General features: G+C 44.8%; 1 protein-coding gene across 1 annotated transcript; it reads left to right on the top strand.

The window, feature by feature from the left end:
* Positions 1–9,477: 9,477 nt before the first annotated feature.
* Positions 9,478–19,924, top strand: LOC120761941 (serine/threonine-protein kinase PAK 3-like). The gene is made up of 12 exons (XM_040083733.1): positions 9,478–9,571; positions 10,389–10,438; positions 11,303–11,410; positions 11,862–12,018; positions 12,942–13,005; positions 14,075–14,123; positions 14,986–15,098; positions 15,983–16,100; positions 16,711–16,810; positions 16,928–17,124; positions 18,146–18,283; positions 19,808–19,924. The coding sequence occupies exons 1-12, from the start codon at positions 9,478–9,480 to the stop codon at positions 19,922–19,924; spliced, it is 1,305 nt and encodes a 434-aa protein (XP_039939667.1).
* Positions 19,925–20,470: the final 546 nt, after the last annotated feature.

Here is a 20,470-nt window from a genome sequence, read left to right as displayed (position 1 = left end):
AACACCGCGATTTCTGATACTCCGCGTAGTTTTGAAATGAGTTTTTCTCCCCTCAAATACCTGTTGGTGTTTAATTTTCACAGGAGCCGAGCCACGACGGTGACACTTTGGGAACTTCTGCCCGTAAACGCGGCAGAGGAATGGAAATAGGGAGTCCTCTAAAATACAAACTGCTGCTGTACAATGAAGTTATTAAAATTGTAGATACACAGCCCTGGGGTTAAGCTGCTCTGTAAGAACAGGAGCTGTATTCAGCAGCCACAAAGGCACAGCATAATTTCTTCTGGGGGAAAAGACGTTCCTGGGTGGAAAGGAGCGCAGGAAAATTCTCTGCTGTTAATTATTTGACTATTCGTTCGCTGGGCCAAAATGGGTGGGATTATGCATAAACATTCTTCATTTGACTTATCCTCTCAGCCATTAGTTCTGGGTGCCTCTGGAAGGAGCCGAGGTAAAGCTTGAGTGTTACACAACGATTTAGGAAAAAAGTAGAAGATAATTTACCTTCTTCCCTTCCTCCCTCCCTCTCTCCCTGAAACAGTTAAATTAGAGCTGTTTACAATATCAGGCCAAAATATGAAAATATTCCTAGTGAGTTGAGCTTCTGGAATCTTAATTAATCAAGTGCATTATTTATGAAAGTTCTGCACATGTTGCTTGCAGGGACAGCCAGCGAGATTATCGCTGCCATTTAGAAGGGTTTTCGAGGTATTTTAACTTCTGGTTTACAGAAAGAAGCAGATGAAACCTCCGGGTGCATCCTGGAGGAATCACCTGAGGATTTTACCCGCTGCTCTCACTCAAGGCTGAGGGATGGTGGACAGGAATTTACCTGCAAACTCACACCGGTCAGGGAGCTCCCCTTTCTGGTTGTTTCTTTGCAGGAACAGGACACCGAATTACTGAGAAGTTGTAAAATGCCGTGAGATTCGCTGGGCAAGCAGCTGAGCAGTAACAAACGGGATCTGCATCAGTAGTTGTATGGTGGACTATTTTCTCAGCCTAAATATATTTATGCAAACATGCTCAAGGCTGAACCCTCTCTTTTGTTTCTGGGCCACAGATCAGTCTGCTCCTGATTGAAAATGCATGGCTAAAGTTTAAAACTTTAGTAAGGGCCAATCTCTGAATAATCCTTTAAGGATTATTGTAATTAAGGGACTAATCCTTAGATGCTTCTTAATTTGTGTCCGTTTTAAAATCGAGTGCCACTTCTTTCATCACAAAAGAGAGAAGAAGAGGTGAAAATGACAGAGGTTTAAACATTAACAGCCTTTCCTGTCACCTCATGCATCTGAGCAACACCAGCAGGTAGAACGCTTAAAACCAGGAGGTCATTAAAACCAAACCAAAACCAAACCGCATCAAAAGCACGGCTGAAAACCGGGAAAGATTTCAAACCTGGAGACGTGTTGATGGTGAGGAGCTTTCTGTGCGCAGATAAGGCAAATGCAGCTTGAGAGCAGACATTTGAAAGTGCGAACGCTCTTTTGCACGAACAAATCCTTGTTCGCACCCACCCTCCCCAGCAGAAGCCTGTTTGAAGAATACATCAGCGACCGCAGTTTCTCTCATCGCCCCAGCGTTTATATTTATTGTTTACCACGAAAAGAGTGAATTGGGCAGCGCAAGTTCGAAATTTTAGCAGAGAGGGAGGTGTTGGAGTAATTAAATTCTTGATGCACATGAGGGAAGCTCCACGGTCTAACCTAAGGGATGGTGAGACTGAAGGCGGTGCACAATCAGCAGAAGGGTGCAGTGGGATGGCATTGCTGGGCTAAAAATGGCATTGCTGGGCTAAAAATGGCATTGCTGGGCTAAAAACACCTGCCAGCAGTGCACTGGGTGTCCCTGGGGATCAGCTTAAAGGTGCTGGTGATCTCTGCTTGCAGCAGTCCTGCGCTAAGCAGTGTGAAAAAAGGGGGCAGGAAAACCAAGCAGTGACACAAGGCTTGGAAACAGCCTCACTTCCCAATTCCAGCCTAGAGCTGGGCAAGACACAGACCTGGATGCCTCTGTTCCTGCAAAAAGAGAATGTTTATAAATACTTACAAAGGACAAAAACCCCTCCCACGCTAGGGATTGTTATTATGAGCAGAAAGGGTGAGAAACAAGCAGTTGATGCATCCCGTGCCGCGTTCATTTGTGCGGGTGTGCAGCACTGGAAGCTGTGTGAGTTGGAACAGGCCTGAGAAATCATTAGGGGAAGTGGGAAAAGGCTCACTCTTGTTTGTACCCCCCGGAAACAGCAGATCACATTTTTATTTCTACCTGAAACATGTAAGTTTTGCGAAGATTCCGTGCTGGATGTTTTGGCAAGCCTGAGGGTGTTCAACGCTCTCCATACAGATGATTGCTCCACGACACACATTTATCTTTAACGTAGTTTACAGAGTTGGGGTTTTTGCTGTTGTTGTTATTTTTTTGTGGGTTTCCCCCCCTTTTCTCTGTGACAAATTACATTGTGCTTTATGGAAATGTAACATTTTGTGTGAATGGCCGGCTGCAGCCACGGCGCATAGCAATGAGCAAGACAAAGTAGCTCCACTCTTATTTGCAACTGGCTCAGACCTTTCCATTAGCAAATTAAAATCTGTTCAAATTTATTTACTAATATATTAGGAGAAGCTTCAGGCTAACCCCTGTTGACCTGTATTATATAGCAAACAACTGTAGCAGTGAAAATAATTAATAGAATGTATTGCACCTCCTGCTTGTTTCTCCATCACAGCCCGGGGTTGGCTGCAGAGTGGGTTTGCCATCTGCATTCTGTTACAAGGCCACATTTACTTAAAAATTATCAATTATATTATGGAATTACTTCCTTTAATTGAACTCTCTCTATTCAACTCATCCCCTGTTTTTAAAGCTTCTGGAAGCATGGGCATGAAAACATTTTCCTTTTCAAAAACTTGAGGGGAACCTGCTGAATTACCTGGGGATGCAAAAGGAGCAAATATGCAACAGCTATTCCTTGTTACATCAGTTATTCATTACTATTATATCATACTCATGTCATTCAGGTGGAGAGAATTGCAAGATTTTTTTAATTTTTTTTTTTAATTTTATTTTGTCTTTGCTATTATAATGTTCTCCAGAGAACCTGTGGCTGCCCCATCCCTGGAATTGTCCAAGACTGAGTAGGACGGGGCTTGGAGCAACCTGGGATGGGGGAAGGTGGAACTGGATGAGCTTTAATGTCCCTTCCCAAACCATTCTCTGATGCTATGAATGAGCAAGAAACACAACTGGTGTCCGTCAAAAAGCTTGGGGTGTTACCCTCATTCAGCCTTTTCACCCTGGAGAACAGCTAATTCTGAGCTCTTCATCTAATTGTTAAAGGAGAAAGTGGTTATGAGCATAGAATGATAAAAAAAAGGGGTTGTGAGGAAAAAAAAAATGCAGTTTCCAGCTGCAGAGACTGAAGTTTAGGTGCCAATATAGTAAACGCTGGGGATGTGTAAATGCTTCCTTTCTATCAACACAAGCAGCTAAAATAAAAGCTGGCAGAGGGTGATCAGCTGCTAAGTTTTAGCCCTACACTGTGAGAAATGGATTTGCAGGGGATTCTTAAAGGCTGACTAAAAGCTCACACGGTCTTGTGCTAACTCTGAGATGAGGTGTGCTGACTTAGAAAGGCCATGGGATAGAGAAAACACTACTGAGAGAGAAATTGAACTGGAAAGTTTCAATCCATGGCCTTGCAAACAGACCAGGTATTTTGGAGAATTAGAACCGTGAAAGATGCTTTGTAGCCAGACCACGTGGGGTAAAATAATAAGTGATTGGGGTAAAATAATAAGAGATTGGTGTTAGAAGTATTGGCAGCATAGTGTGGCAAAAGCTAATAGGCTGAGAAACATTTATAAGGTATTGTAACAAAGAAATAGCTTGGTGTTGAGTTTTACATCTCCTGCGTCTCACCCTTCTACGAGATTGATAATGGAATAAAATCCTTAAAACGCCTCTCAGTTGCCCCATCTCTGTAGCGCTGTTTTTTTCCAACATTACACAACAAATACAAGTTTGAAGAAGGAAGCCGATGTGCCACTTTAACATCTCAGTGGAATATTTTTTGTATGTATATAGATATGGAAATAAATTTGCACATCAATGGCCATAGTGACAAATTTCACGAGGGAATGTAGGCCTATTTTATTATTATATGAATAAAACCAATCATGATCTCTGGAAAACATGCATTTCTAGACAATTTACTTAGTTTTTGATAACTTCCTTTCTGTATAAAGGCAAACAGATTAACTAATGAGGGCTAGATCATTAATTTGAAGGGTGCTCGATCACCCTTCAAATGGCTTTAGGAAAAGAGATTGTTAACAATCCCATAATTATTGCTATAAACAATAGAAGATCTTCTCTAAAATGACCGGAAAATTTAGTCTGATTAGGTGTTTTTATTACAATGTATTTAATGTATAGAAAGAAGGGGCATTAGCCATGACAGGTCGCTGTTGACCTCTTGTGGTCCCATTCTGTGGTTACAGAAAAACTCTTAAGACCAGCCAGGAGTTGGATATCGATGCTCCTTGTGTGTCCCTTCCAGCTCAGGAATTACTCTATTCTGTAATCCTCTGATAGCCAGGAAATCTCTGGAATTCTCCCCCTAACCTTAAAAAAAGAACCAACCCAATATTATTTCTGCAGCATAAGACTGGAATAGAAATCAAAATTCTTGACAGTTGTGTTTAAATTCATTCAATCCTAAAAAGAAAAAGGACTTTCACTGCCAGCAGCCAGATCTTTCTTTCCCAAAATGGAGGGGGGAAAAAAAAATTGAAAAGGATACAACACAACACGATGTTCTTCTTCTCTATTAAGTATTCAAGCTAACCAAGAAGTAACAATTAGCAGCAGGAGAAAAGGCAATCAGTGATGTGCTGTGTAATTACTGTGCCCCGGGTCTCATCTGGAATGAGAATCCAGTGAATCCAACAGGGATCGTTCACTGCTTCCAGCACTTCTGCTGGGTCAACTTATTTACACAGCAGTCTTCACCCTAGCAGACAGGCAAAAAGACAATTAATTATTTACTTATCACTGGTATTAATATTGTGTTTGAATGTGTTAATTTCTTGAGGCAAAGACTGTGAGGGTCAGCACATTGTTTTGGAGGGGAAAGGGGAGAGGAGGAAGATGAGAAATAAAAGAATGAAGATCCAGATTGCTTTCTGCACTGATAAATCAGCATTTAGGCCCTTCCACAGGAAAGAAGCTGCTCTAAGCAATCATTCCCTCTGGAAGTTCTACAAGTTCTTAACTTTCTATGCTAGTGAATGATTATTTGATTAAAAAAAAAAAAAAAAAAATCAATCTCTATATTCAACTGAAAAAAAAAAATTGTTTAGAAACTCACCCTGGCATATTGTCTGCTTTGTCACAAAGAAAACCAAACCCAAACATGTGAATAAACAGCTGAAAGAAAGCAGCATAGTTCTATCATTGCTAAAAAATATAAACAGAGCAGAAGCCCCCTCCATCTCAGTAACAGCAACTGGAATATTACAGAGAAAGCAAAATTCTGTTGAGCTACACGTATCTGCTAGGAAGATTTAAATTTGCACTTTTATGCTAAGCAGGAACAAGGAGAACCGTAGGTGATCCTGGGGGGTTTTTCTTCCCTGCAACTTCATGTTCCTGCTGCCTGTAAAAGATAAAGCAACCCAACATTTCCACAGGCATTGCTTTGAAAGCAAAGGAACATTCCACACAATTGCTAAGCGAAAACAATTAATTCGAAATTCATAGATGCTGTTGTGTCTGGCATCCCTGCTTTATCAACCAGGGTGTGACAATTCTCCTCTGCTCCAACACGATTTCAGCACCTGGTTCAACCACCCGGGACCTCTGCGCGGCTCCAGGCTGCAGAGCAGCCCCCAGCTGGATTTTCCCGGGTGGGAGGGTGAATGGGCAGGCAAGAGCCCTCTCCTAAGGAAATAAACATAGTCCTAAACTGACTTGAGGAAAAGGAACCGCGGTAATTCAGAGAAATGCCACGAGGTGGCAAGTTAGGATCGCATTAAACGCCTTCGCACCCCCGCAACTGCAGCAGGGGGAAATAAAAAATCAAAACTGCCATCGCTGGGATGGGAAAGGTGCGTTCATAAGAAGCAGTTATGCCACCTAATGTTCCTACCAAAAACAAAAAAGAGTTTTGAACAGTAACAATAATTTTGGAGCGGTTCCCTTTCCCTGCCTTTAAACTTAGCAGGATTCACTCGCACTTCTCCTGGAACAGGTTTCTGGGGAGGTGGTGAAGTCTCCATCCCTGGAAGAGTTCAAAAAACGCTGATGGTTGCTGATGGTTGGTGATCCTCGAGGTCTTTCCCAACCTTAATGATTCTATAATTCTATTTTCCTCAGGAGTTTCCGCTTTTTTTAAAACAAGAGAAAAAAAAAAAAAAAAAAAAAAAAAAAAAAAAAAAAAAGAACTTCGTATCACAGTTTTTAAATATGTAATTACAGAATATATATGACCATTCACTTGCAGTGGAATGGACCCAAAACCACACGATTCAATTGCAAGTAAATGTTTGGGGGGTTTTTTTTGTTTGTTTGTTTTGTGGGGTTTTGGTTTTTGTTTTTGTTGGGGTTTTTTTGTTTTGTTTTGTTTTGTTTTGTTTTTCTTCAGGACCAAGCCAGGGTAGCTGTGGGAATACGTGCCAGGAAATGTTTAGCACCTGCACAGTTTGTATCTGAGGGCATGGAGGATCTCCACCCTGCACCAGAAGTGCCCAAAATCCCATGACTTTCGTGCTTTTGCACACAAGAGGGACGCTTGTGCCGTTTCTCCGTGTGGAAGCACGAGGACTGGAAGCTGTGCCCGGAGCAGAGTGTGCAGCGTGAGGAGAGCTCCTGAGTCAGCGCTTGGGGAAAGCCCAAATGAGCAAATTTCTTGAGAACACGGACAGAAAGAACTCATCACATAATGCCAAATGAAAGTCTGGAGAAGGAATCGTTCCTTAGTGCTGATTATTTAATTTTTTTGTTGTTGTTGTTCCAAATATATTTCCCAACAGATGGATGCTCGTGGTGAAGGGAAGCTGCCAGGGATGATTGAAGCAGGGCACACTGCCCTGCAGTGTGTGATGTGCTCTTTCATACTGGAAGCTGGATAAATCTCCCTGTCTCAGCAGGTGGAAAGTGAAGCCAGGCCTGGAGCAGTTCTGGTGGTTCCTGTGGTTAATCCCAGGCAGTGCTCCCCGCTCCTCAGAGACTCGGGCACTTCTGGGCTTTTCCCTCTTTGTTTTGGTGATCTCAGTACCACATGTGACACTGAAGTGTGGTCCAGGAGCCCTGGGGCAGCTCAGAATCCTGTTCCACGTTCACTGCTGGCATTTCTCATCTGGACAGTTTGGTTTTACTCGATGCTTTGTGTTCAAATGCCATTCCTTCCTCCTGCTCTTGTTGGGGACACTCTGTGTGTTGGGGCTGCTTGGAGCAGGGAAGGATGGGACTGCAAGGAGCTTCCTTTCCAACAGGGCAGACACAAGGACCCTGATGGGCCAGGCAGAGGCTGTGCCCGGTGCCTGGCAGTCTGCCTTTGTCACAGCTCCAGGGGCACACTCTGCTCCTGCAGCCCCTCCCTCTCTGCCCAGCCCCTGCCCGCCCCTGGGATCTGTATTTCCTGAAAATAAATGGAGTTTCACCCTTCAAAAGTTTGCTTCCAAGTGACAGCAGAAAAGCTTAATAAAGATACCAAGGTCACATTTTCCTTGCCTCCAAAAATAATACGACAAATCCAATATCCACATTATTAACTATGCGTGTGAGCTTGTTTCCTTTTTAGGGGCTTTCTAATTTACCTGGGGCTCTTCTTCTTGTGCTGCACTCCTGCAGCCACTCCTGTGAGCCTGTGGGCAGCAGCTAGTTTTTTATTAACCAGTAGTAGTTTACTGTCTTGGCTAAAAACGCCCCCTCACTGCAGAAACAGCTGTGTGAACATTCCTCTCTTGGCAAACACTGTATTTTGACAAAAGCCCCTGTGCTTTGCAGAAAAAAAAATCACTTTGCAAAGGGCGTTTATCATTCTGCTTTGAACTGGAGCAATCCTCAGGCTGAGCAGAGACGAGCAGGATTTCTGTCAACATCCTCGTAACAACTGTCCTCACGCGCCACTGGTGGTCCAAGTTAAGGCTGCAAAGTCACTGCTGCAAAGTGTCACTAAAATCTTCCAGCACCAGTTTAAAAAAAAAAAAAAAAAAAAAAAAAAAAAAAAAAAAAAAGGTGAATTTTGATGGAGACGGCATTTCATGCAGCAGATCACTTTGGTTTGTAGGTAAAAGCTAGTGGAACAGAGCCTGTGATCGCTTCGTGTTAGAAAAAGACCTCAAAAATAGCATGTTTGGCAAAAGTGGCAAATTAGCTGCAATAACTGAGCTATCAAAGACAGTTACTGATGGGGTAATTTGGGTTATTTGAGTCTGTTCTGGGAAAATGAGGATTAGGAAGAGGCATAATTAAAATATGCAAAGCCAAAGGGGAATAGAGGATAGATATTAAGTCACTTAAAATTAGTAATTCATGAGAGGGTGGAAGGGAGAGAAATGGATGAAATTATGCTCTGAAAGAGCCCTGATATTCCATTGTTGCAGAGAGAAAAGCTATTCAGAGCCCGGGCACATCTTCTGTGCACACAGAAATTGGAGAGGAGAAGGACTGAAGAGCTGTACGTCCTCTGAGGGAGCCGATCCTGCAGGGTTCCCTCACATCCGAGGGAACAGGTTTTTGCAGGAACATCAGGAGCTTTCCAAGCTCTGTTTTCTGTACATTGACAGCAGAGCTACAGGAGAATCCTCAGCACCTCAGTGTTAGGATTGTGAGAGGAAGAGTCTTTCCCCCACAGTGTTCCCTGGTGTGCTGAAAATTGTTTCTGTCAGGGTGGGGTTCACCCTGTAATCACACAGCAGAGATCGTTTCAGCAAGATGTTTTTGTTCCTGAGCATCAACAGTCCAGTGCACAGCTCCTGAAGGCACTGTTTTGTCTACCAATAGAGAAGAGTTTCATTATGGAATCAAAGATTCACCAGGAGAACGAGTTAAGCCTTAAACCATCACTCCATGGAAGCGCAGAGCTGATTTCCAGACGAGTTGCGTGCAGAAATGGGAGCTCTGCATCAGGAGGAAGGCCGACATCTCACTGCCAAAGGGATGTCAGGCTCCAGAGTGAGCGCAGTGGAACATCCAGCCTGGAACCATTCCAGAGCGTGAACCTGCAGCTGCCGCCACTGTGATGTCAAAGACCCATCGGGGTGTCAGTGACAGGTTGGCACGTCCCTGCAGTGCCAACAGGACGCTGCCATCCCTGCAATCCACAGCTCCTCAATGCCCCCCTTCTGCTGGCATTCCAGAAGGATCCTTCTCCTCCAGGAGCTCTCAGTGCTGCCTGCAAACCAGTGAGGGTTTAATCTGACTTTTGGGTTATGCTGGTCTGCAAAGGTCCAGCACAGCTCTGCGAAGATGATCCGGCGAATCCCTGCTGCAGTGCGTGATTTTCTGTCTGCCGCATCTGCAGTGTATTTTTATCCAGATAAACCCTGGCTGGTGACAGCTCGTTTGAGGAGGAGGTCATGCTTTTCCCGAGGTACAGCATGCCTGGCTTCGGGGTCACTGTGTTCTTTGTGCTCTTCCTTAGGAGCTGAGCTGATTTTGGAACAAAAATGCCAGTAAGATGCCATTGGTTTGGTAAAGCTCCTGTCAACAGCTTCTGCTAAAAGGGGTGTGTCAGTGTGGGAGCATTTGGAATGTGGGGGACCCTGTGGGGGTTCCACTCCCAACACAGGACAGTCTGGGGAGTCTGTAATTCCCTCACTTTGCTGCTTCGGCCAACTTTCGAAGTGCAGACTGGAAGAGCTTTTCAGAAGTGCTTCTAAAAAGTGTGCAGCTATCTTCAGAACTGAGGGGAAACATCACTTTCCCCCATAATTAAAGGATCTGACTAACAACCTCTGCTAAAATAGTGATGACTTCCGTGAGGAAATGTAACTTCCCAACAGTGTGTGCTCCTGAACCCAGGAGCTGTTCCTGTGCAGTGTCAGAATAGAATTCATTATGGCTAAGGGGGATTTTGGGAAAGCTTTTCTAGGGAAAAAACTTCTTTGGCTCTTGGCCAGAGCAGAATCATTGACTATTAAAGAACAATTTACATTTTCTTGGCCGAGTTTCTGTTTATTTACTGGTGAAACAGCACAAAAAATAGACAGAAAAATGTAGAAAAAAATTAATCTGGTATTTTGTCTTGTTCTGTTGCTTACTGTGGAAAAGAACTGTTGTTGCTGGAGGGGTGTTGTGAAAGAAAAATGCTCTCTTATTTGGGCTGACTTGTGGGGTTTTCTAACAGCATCTGGTTTATCTTCTCTTGCCCACTGCAGATCAGATCACCCAAATACCCAGAGGTGGATACAGGGCAACCTATCCTTTGGTGAGTGGTAAAGCTACCTTTGACATTCCTGGAGTTTAAGAACTGGTGGAGCAAGCTGTGAGTGAGCTTTGCCTGCTCCAACAGCGTGCCAGCCTGAAAAAATGTCCATGTCTTTTTTGCAGCAGCAGCAAAGGGATCCCTGGCTGTTTCCCCAATTTCTGTTCAAAGCTTTTAAACAGATGAAAGTCTGGTTTTGCAGGGAGAAGATTGTGGGTTTAGCCAGGGATCTAATTCACAGCAACTTTCAATACTGTCTAATTGTCCCATTTTAATTTAGTTTTAACAACTCAGAATGCCCTTTCTATCAAGTTTCATGATTTATCTTTAGTACAGCTGGATATATAGCCGAACATAAAAAAAGGTTATAATTGATAATGTAACTCACTGGAACCAACGAAAGGAAGTTTTAAATAACAATCCACCCTAATAAATGCTGAGTCACAATAACAGTCCTAGAGAGAGGAATGACATCCACATTGATATTGGCCAATTTTATTAGGGTTAATATTAAACATTTTAAATGGAGCACCACTGAGGTGTGAAGGCGTAGGATGGTGCCTTTGGTTTGCTTCAGTTCTCTAAGAGGCCTTTGTGTCAGCTTTAAGCAGTTGGGAAACAGCAAATTTGGGGCAACCTGGTGTAACGCTCTGCCCCTGCAGAGCAGCAGCTGGGGCTGTTCCAAGCCCCATAATTTACAGATATTTAAATTGTGCTGTGACACGTGTAACAGAGAACTGAGGCTGCAGGACCGTGTGCACATCTCGATCAGTCTGTGATGTGGGAGCAGGTGAAAGCTGTGTGTACCTATCAAACCTCCCGAGGGGCAGAATGGAGACTCTCACTCACGTTGCTGACTGTCCCCAGGTCACAACACTGCCACCCGAACCTCGGCTGGCTCCTTCCCTTCCTGGACAGAAGGATAATGGGGAAGAGGTGGACGAGGAACCTGCAGCTATTACCTCAGCAGGACCAGTAAGTGCCAGCTTTGCTTCCCGCTGGTGTCACTCAGAGCAGCAAGTCTCTGGTCAGACAGCAGCTGGAGGTGCTGAGGGCTGGAGTCCTGCCCATGACACTGTGCTTCACCCCAGCCACTGGCACCTGGAAAATTGGTTTGGAAATTCCCTTTGAGTCATCAGTTTCCCATGCAGCATCCAGGAGAAACTGTCTGTTTCTCCTGGATGTACCTGGCGCTCTGCACAGATTATTTGATGAAATCTGTGAAAATTGAACATGAAACGGGCCATGAACGTGTGTAAAACCAGCCTGTTGTTTTCGTTCACTCAGTTTGTGATTGGGCAGCAAAAAGCAGTTTAAGAGCACTGCATGTGGCCGACAGCATCTTCCTGAGAGTTTGCATTTGGAATACGAGCTCAGGGCATCGCTGCACGCTCCCTTCCTGACAGAAACTAATTTCTCATCACAGATGCTCCACATGAGCTCTCTGCTGGGAGCTGAAAGTGCAGAACATCACACATTTCTCCTGTCGGACACCTTCAGCAGAATCGCGACAGCCCCAGACGAACCCAAGGCCAGGCTGCAGACGACATTGCAGCTGACAGAGGAGGTGCTGGAGCAACTGAGTACGTGTGCTGTGCCTCTTGTCTGGTGTGTGGGGTGTGCGTCCCAACTCCAGCTGCACCAAAGGGGCACAGGAAGCAGGAATTCTCTCCGGGCATTCCCGAGGCTGGGTTCAGTTTCTCTGAGCTTCCATCTGCGCTGAAGGCAAAAGCAGAGATGGTTTCTGGTTCAGCAGAAGGTGCTTTGACCTAGCGAATGAACTACTGAACTCCTGAGTGCTGATGGCCAAATCAAGCAGAATATTTGGGTTCTTAAATTCTCTTTAGTTCCCTGGCAAGCCATCAGAGCAAATCCACCTCACAGCAATCTATCAGAGTGAAGAGAAGCAATTGGTCCTTCAAATGGCACAGGCAAGGTTATCATCAGAATTTAGCCTGGTAATCCATGATGAGGGTCCTGGATCCTAAAGCCCCATCATTATTGATTATAACATGAGATGCTGTTCTTTAAAATCATAAAGACAACCTTTTGGCAAACACCTGAGAGTTGGGAAGATCCCCTCCTCTCCTGGAAACACTTTGCACCGTTTCTTAAATTTAATCCCAGAGCCCAAGGTGCATTTAATCTTCAGAAATATTAAACCTTTTGTTGAATTGCACCAAGTGTTTATTCCCAGGAAAATAAAGGCTGTGTTGTTCCAGCTCTCCTAACTGTTTGTCGAAGAAAAACTCTTGCTTTGGTACCTGCTCTTTTCCGATTTTGGTCTCCTGTGGATATTTCTCCAGGTGCTTTGTTTCCTGTCAAAGTAACTCTTCAAAGCCCTGTAGAAAATCAGAAAATCTGTGTATCCATCTGTGCTTCGGAGCTGCCTGTGTTGCTGCTGTTGCCCTCAAGGGGCTCACAGCCAGGCGGCGGGGCTGCATTTCCCATCTGCTGGAAGGGGGTGTCTGTTCCAAGTGAGCATCCTGCGCTTGGTTTCTTTCAGGTGGCATTGTGAACCAGGGGGACCCTGAGACGAGATTCACTGAGTTTGTTCAAGTTGGCCAAGGGTAAGTCCAATCCCAGCTGCTCCTGAAGCCAAGGGCTGGGCATTTGGCTGCTGTAATATCAAGTGTGAAGCCAGGCAAGCTCCCAGCATGATGTGGGTTTAGATCCTCCCATCTCAGTACGGATCAGAATTAACAACTGTGGTCAGAAGGTGTTGTCAAAGAAAACTCAATGCTGGCAGCGCCTCGCCTGCAACAAGGAGCGGGACTTGAAAGATCTCCCATCCCTCAAACCTTACTGCCTAAAAGAGCGCCTTACCACCCCACAGCTGCCAGAGAAAAGTTCTCAATAGCATTTATTTCAAATATTTTGCTAAATTTGGTATTCTGGATTATACCTCTGCAGCACCTGAAAGATCTCCCATCCCTCAAACCTTATTGCCTAAAAAAGCGCCTTATCACCCCACAGCTGCCAGAGAAAAGTTCTCAATAATATTTATTTCAAATATTTTGCTAAATTTGGTACTCTGGATTATACCTCTGCAGGACCTGAAGGATCTCCCATCCCTCAAACCTTATTGCCTAAAAGAGCACCTTAGCACCCCACAGCTGCCAGAGAAAAGTTCTCAATAACGTTTATTGCAAATATTTTGCTTAAAAAATACTTGGTAATCCAGATTAGAGCCTGGTTATAAAAACCAAACCTGGGGCTTGGTTTTTAGCAACTGAAATGGGAGGTGAAATAATAAGCTCTCACCACTGTCACACAAAGGTGACTACACAGACAGTGTAGTCCTGCAGCATGCTTTCCCGGGGAAAAAAATACACACAGAGACACAAAAAGAAGGGAAAAAACCCCAATACCAATGCAACACAACTAGGCAAAATGGAAAAATTTTAAATATTTTCCAGTTTTTGTAGGCACAACCTCCCCCTGCTCTTAGGTTTTGAAGCTCTTTTTCTTCAAGTTTTCCCTTGGCCACCCTGCATGACAGAGTTGGAAGTGTGTTGGAAGAAGAGATGAACCAAGGTGTTTTAAAACACTTCACGCAGCAGAGATCTCCTGTCTGGGCTGGCTTTCATCCCAGCACCTGAACTGCTTCTCCTTTCTTCACTGCTCTTTTGTTTCCAGGGGTTTCGGGACGGTTTACAGAGCCACGGACCCAGCCACGGGAGGTGTGGTGAGTGCCAACACCCCCAGCACACTGTGCTGCTCTTCAGGGCTTTCCCCTCTGCTCTGAGCTCTGCTGGAGCTGTGGGTGCCCGCAGAGATTCCCTGCTCCTCAAGCACAGAGCACTGGCAGACTCCAAAGCACGTTTTGAACAGACTTTGTTCCTACTCAGAAGCAGAAAGAATGCAAGAGGGGCAGTGGCGTCATTCAGAGAAGGACATAATTAAGGCTTAAAATACCAGAGAATGGGTTATTTCTTTAGAAACACAGAAAATAATTGCAAATCTGGAACTGTGGTAAAGAATGCTCATTGAAGTAGCAAAATCGAAGTTCGAGAACTTAGAAACATTGTCGGATTGTAATTTTTGTGTGTGTGTGTGTGTGTGTAACTGCTGTGATCTTTTAGGGTGGGATTTTATCCATCACGTTCACATGTGTTTGCTTTGTTATGCAACCAAGACCAGCAGCAGTTGCTGAAATAATGGCCAAACCCCATGGAATTGCTGAAGGATTCCCTGTTTTGATATATTTTCACAGTCACAAAATCCTGCTTGCAAAACCTGTGTGAATAATAACAGAGGTGATAAACTGAGGCCATTGGGGAAGAATGTGGGTGAAGGGTGTTGTCAGAGATGCGCGGGTGATATCTTAGGGAAAATTTTCCAGAGTTTAGAAGGCAAAATGTCTCTGGCAAGTGGCACCCAAGCAAGTGGAGAAATCAGTTGTTGTCCTGTCGCTTCCTGAGCTCTGGTGTCTGCTCTGTTGGCAGAGCCCAGCACCATCCCCATCATTCCAAAAACACTCTCTCCATGGACACTGTGCTCTCCTGCAGCAGAACTTCTCGAGTCCATGATCTCCAATCTCATTTCAGGTGGCCCTAAAGAAGATGCCTCTTTACAAACGGAGCAGAGGGGAACTCATTGTCAACGAGATTCGGATCATGAAGGAAAACAGGCATCCCAATATTGTCAACTATATAGACAGGTGAGTGGTTCTGGTGCTGTCGTGGGAATGTTTGCTCACACACTGCAAGCCAAAGGTTAAAAAGCCCCTTTGGGCACTGGCAGAACATGAAGCTCTTTCTTATTTCTCTGTTCATCTGCAGTGGATGGGAGGAGATGGCCTTGGGTGTCCATTAATCTCTTCTGGTGTACGTAGCTGGAAACCCCTTTTCAAAAACCTGGAAATCTTTGTCTTACTAAAACAGCAGCCTGTCAGTTCATTATCTCTGTGTTGTTTTGGGGGTTGGTTTTTTCAAGTTGATCATATTTCCTATGTCTTAATGATAAATGCTGATAAACCATCATAGAAATTACCACCCTTGGGCTGTTCCCACCATTTTCCGTTGCTGTGGAAGCCAGGAAGACTAAATTCTCATTTGCAGAATCACGTAATTTGCCAGTTCTTAAATAGTTTTTCCTGTTTCTGACTGTATTTTATGCCATGTTTTCCAAATGGTTGGCCAACATCTGTCCTCAGTGGTGCAGAGCCTCCTCCCATGGATAACTCTGGGGTTGTGTTGCCTGGTTCCTGGAGTGAATGGTGGAATTGATTAGTTAAGATAATGACTCAGTTGATGGCAATTGTCCTGGTTCCAGACTGATCTCTGCTGTTACTAAACGGCGTTTTTTGTCATTTGCCATCTAAGGCATCTCCCTTTTTATGGATTTGCCTTTCTCATTCAGACTGCACAGATTCCAAATGCCCTGTAGCCCGCAGGGAATGTCCTGTAGCCTGCAGGGAACGTCTCTCCATTTCATTCTGCCTCCATTCACAAGCGACCTGGAAACAAAACTCCCCTGCAGTCTTTTCCACCAGGTAATTTAGCTGTGCACGTTCATCTCCATGCTTTTGTTTTCTTCTCTCAGCTACCTGGTGGGTGAAGACCTGTGGCTCGTGATGGATTATGTGGATGGAGGCACTTTAACCAGCGTTCTTGTCCAAGTCCTTATAGAGGAAACAGTGATAGCTGCCATCACCAAGGAGGTGAGGGACCCTGCTCGTGCTTCCAGTGGCTTGGGCAGGGTGGGACAGGAGTGACCTCGTGTTCAGAGCTTTGTTTCAGTGCTGCTGTTGTGAAATGTAAAATAAAAGAGTGTCTAATTGAGCCTCCTGCCAGTACAACAGCATTCCTTATGCTCTGTTATTACACTCTTACACTTTTGTTGTACTCTCTTTTTATATTTATTTAACATTCTAAACTTTGCCTCTTTGAACTGGAGCATGTCTGCGCTGCACTCTTGGCCTGTAAAAGCAAACACGCTGGTGGCGGAATTTTAGACTAACAGCAAATTGAAATAGAGCCTCGTTTCTCACAGCTTAAAAGGAGAGCATTGCACCCCAAATGGTGTTTGCTTCTGAAAAGTGACTAATGTGCTACTTCAGCCTGCTGTTGAGGCCAACACAAAACCTTCATCATGCAGCCTCCCACACAAAAGTGATCCACTTCATAATGGAGGGAGAGATGTTTTCCATTTTGAACAGTTATCAACAATTGGTGTTTCACCTAGAAATTAAATCTTTTAGAGCCGTTTCCTTTCCTTGTGCGATGAAATGAGGTTTATTAATTTTTACCCTCATGGGCTTTTTGTCTCAGTGCCTCAAAGCCCTGGATTTCCTTCATTCAAGGAATGTGATCCACAGAGATATCAAGAGTGACAATATTCTTCTCGGGATGGACGGGTCTGTGAAACTGAGTAGGTATTCGTGGTCAGGCACAGCATCCCCGTGTTCTCAGGTGTAGACTGGGGAATTCTTTTGCTTGGTTTCAGGGCTCAAGGTGGTTTTGACAGGGTTTTTGTTTTCCTCCTCAGCCGATTTTGGCCTGTGCGCTCAGCTGACCCCGGAGCGGAGCACACGGTGCACAGTGCTTGGCTCCCCTTACTGGGTAGCCCCAGAAATCCTGAAAAGAAAGGGATATAACACCCAAGTGGACATCTGGGCCCTTGGGATCGTGGCCATTGAAATGATGGAGGGAGAACCGCCGTACTTTGAGGAAAGCCCTCTCCAGGTAAGGTGCAAACACTGTCAGATACCACTGTCTTGCCAATCTGTGCCGTGTTTTGTCTCCCATGAACCAAAATCCCACTCAAATCAGCCTGAAATTGTTCCAAGGCCCACTTCTAGGAATGTCTCAGTTGAACATCTCATCAGAGGAGGAGTGTTGTGTACCAGTGTGAAAATGTGCCTTTTTTGCCTTCAGCACTGCTTGAATTCCTCCTGCTGTGTTTGATCTCTTTCTGAGCTGGAGCTGTGGATGACAGCAGCAAGTTTCTCCAGCTGGGAAATTATTATGAAAAGCATTACAAGTGTATCTGCAAGCCCAGAAGTCTTTTCAAACTCTGGCCAGTGCCTTTCAGGGAGGGTCACTGCTGCTAGTGATGCCATAATTATTACTCAAAAAAATTTTAAGAGTATGTTTTAGCAAAGCTACTTGCAGTAAACATATTTTGAAGTTTTTCAGTTTTAGATCCCAATTCTTTAAAGTGAAATTACGAGTTCTTAAACCAAATGAGCAAGGAATAGTGGAGGAATGTATACCAGGATGAAATCTCATGAGTGATATCTGAAACCAAGTTAAATGCTGCACAGTTAATTCCTGAGGAAGACAACAGTTCTGAAGATTTTAGTCTTCCACTCTTTTTGAAGAAGTTCCCTGACTTTTCTTGAAAGGTCACTTTTGGACTGCCTTTGCCTTGCATAAGGCAGCAAACACAGATGGAGAGAATTATTTCCAGATCCCAGAATATTCAGAGTTGGGAGGGACCCACAGGGATCACCAAATCCAGCTCTTGAGTGAATGGCCAGTCTGGGGACTGAGGTCTCAGCACCATGCTCTGGCCAGCTGAGCTACACTCAGGGTCATTATTATCACCCTTGCTCTGGAGGCTGACAATTCCCTGCTTCCTTACCCTGGAACGTTGATCCCAGCCCCTTGAGAAGCGTTAGGAGCTGTCAGAGAGCCAGGAGGGGCAGTGGAGCTGTCACCCCAGGGATGGTCAGTGGCTGTGCCGTGCTTCCTCTGTCCCCAGGCTCAGCGCCTGATAGCCAGGAACAAGTACCCGCCTCTGAGGATGCCCAGCAGGATGTCGCTTCTGTTCCACGCCTTCCTGCACTCCTGCCTGGACTCCGACCCCAGCATCCGCTGGACAGCCAAGGAGCTCCTGCAGGTAAAGGGCAGCGGCTGCTGGGGAAATCCTCCTCACCAGGTGCCCTCCTCTCCTGTTAATCCCCAGTCTGGGTGCTTTTCAAAGTAGAATCATACACGAATTTGGCTTGGGAAGGATCTTTAAAGTCCGTCTGCCATGAGCGGGGGCATCTTCGACTCGATCGCGTTGCTCAGAGCTCTGTCTGACCTGACTTTGGATGTTTTCAGGGATGGGGCATCCAACACCCCTCTGGGCAACCTGTGCCAGTTTCACCACCCCTAGCATAAACAATTTCTTCCTTAGACCTAACCTGAATCACTCCTCTTTTTGTTTAAAACCACTACCCTTTGTGTGGGAATTGCAAAAAGCAGAAGACTTTCACAGTGTTGCAATAAGCTTACATAGATAAAGGTTTGAAACCTTTAAAAGGTTGAAACCTGATAAAGAGTTGAATTTTAAGCCTTGAAATGTTTAGACCATAGAAAGTTTTTGAGCTGCAAAAAATATAGAACAAGAAACTATTGTATGCTATAAGGTGTACGTGTAGTGTTTACTAATTAGCTTAAGTAAATGATTGTAAGATTTTAGCATTAGCCTATTGGCTAAAAACGTTTAAAAGACCTTGTAACAAAGAGAACTTTGACTTCTGTTGTAATAGCATGAATTTTACCATCTTTTATGTCTCTACTTTCACTGAGACTGATAATGAAATACAAAACTGTGAAACACCTCTCAATCACCCCATCCCATTATTGAGGATTAGATCCAACACTTTGTCCCTTTGCAACAGGCTCTGCTAAAAATGGGTCCCCGTGAAGGTTTGAAAGGCTGCAAAAAGCTCTCCCTGGGGGCCTTCTCTTCTCCAGGCTAAACAACCCCAGTTCTCTTGGCTTTTCCTCAGAGGAGACGTGTTCCCTCCACCCTCTGACATTTGTGTGTTGTGTTTGGGGAGTGCATTCACTTTTAGCTGGTGGCAAGAGAACTGCAGTAGAATGGTGGCAGGTACTGAAGCCCAAAATGGTGTTGGTGGAAGAAGAACCCAGTCCCAGCCCAAAAGTCAGAGATTTCTTGTCAGATGTTCTTGTCTTGGTGCTGGAAACGTGCACCTCAGTGTTCTTCAGAACAGCACAGAGCTAAATCCTAATGGGACCAACATTTCTTGGAGTTCCCTGCGGAACAGCTTGCGCTCATCTTTTCTGACAACTAAAGTAGCCCCTGCCTTTAGAAAAAAGGAACCTGAGTCCTTTGAGTTTCCTGCAATGAAAAAAGCCCTGAGGCAGCAAGTGGCATTCCCAGAGTGCTGGCAGGGCCAAAATCCCAGCAAGCTGAAGACACCTTGATAAATTGATTAATGGGATTACTGGGCTGTGTTTGCCTCTGACAGCAAGGTCCTGAATATTAACACTGGGGTGGAGGTGGTCCCCTCAGTCCTATTTATGTGTATTTCTGGTAAGCAGAGGAATCCTGCTTCCTGCTTCCTCTTGTGAGAAACTGGGTTTGGAAATTAACAGCTCCTTTCTTTCTTTCTTTTTTCCTTTTGGGCAGCATCCATTTTTAAACACAGCCGTGGGTCTCTCTGTCGTGCCTAAAATGATCTGTGTAGCCAGGAGCATCTGCCAGACCATGGAAGGACTTCATACCAACAGTGCCAGAGCCGAGTAAAATCAGGAATAAAATTCTCACTCCGCTGGGAGATTTGCTCCCTTCTCACCCAGTGGCTGCGTTCACTTCTGAGTTGTTGGTGGTTTCTTAAAGCTGGAAAGTCCCAGTTGTGGGGGTTTTGGTGTGGTTTGGAAATGGGGAATCCTTCATTCCTCAGCTCCAGGCCACGCTGCCTCTGGAATGCCCACGGGCTGGGTTTTGCCCAGTCCTGGCACTTCAGGAGGAGGCAGAAAGTGCAATTGCATTTCCAGCCAAAACCAGGCGAAGAATGGGGCAGCCAAAACATCCTGTTGGACACTCACAGTCAGCTGGGACCGTGGAGTGTTCGCAGAATTCCCTGTCCTCCCTCCACCTGGCGGAACGCCTTGACACAAAAAATGTACAATATGTAGAGATTACAGAGAAAGATATGTATATGACATAGACTACTAAATGGGGGGTGTGCAAATAGACACGCAATATACTGTATAGTTATTATATGTATGAAGATTTATACTCTGTTATATGTTATATTAATATACATAGGCACACAGTATACAGTGTCAT

The sequence above is a fragment of the Hirundo rustica genome, chromosome 21 (assembly GCF_015227805.2).
Source record: "Hirundo rustica isolate bHirRus1 chromosome 21, bHirRus1.pri.v3, whole genome shotgun sequence".
NCBI classification, from domain to species: domain Eukaryota; kingdom Metazoa; phylum Chordata; class Aves; order Passeriformes; family Hirundinidae; genus Hirundo; species Hirundo rustica.
The sequence above is the reverse complement of the archived record's forward strand: the minus strand, read 5'-3'. Positions and strand labels throughout refer to the sequence as shown.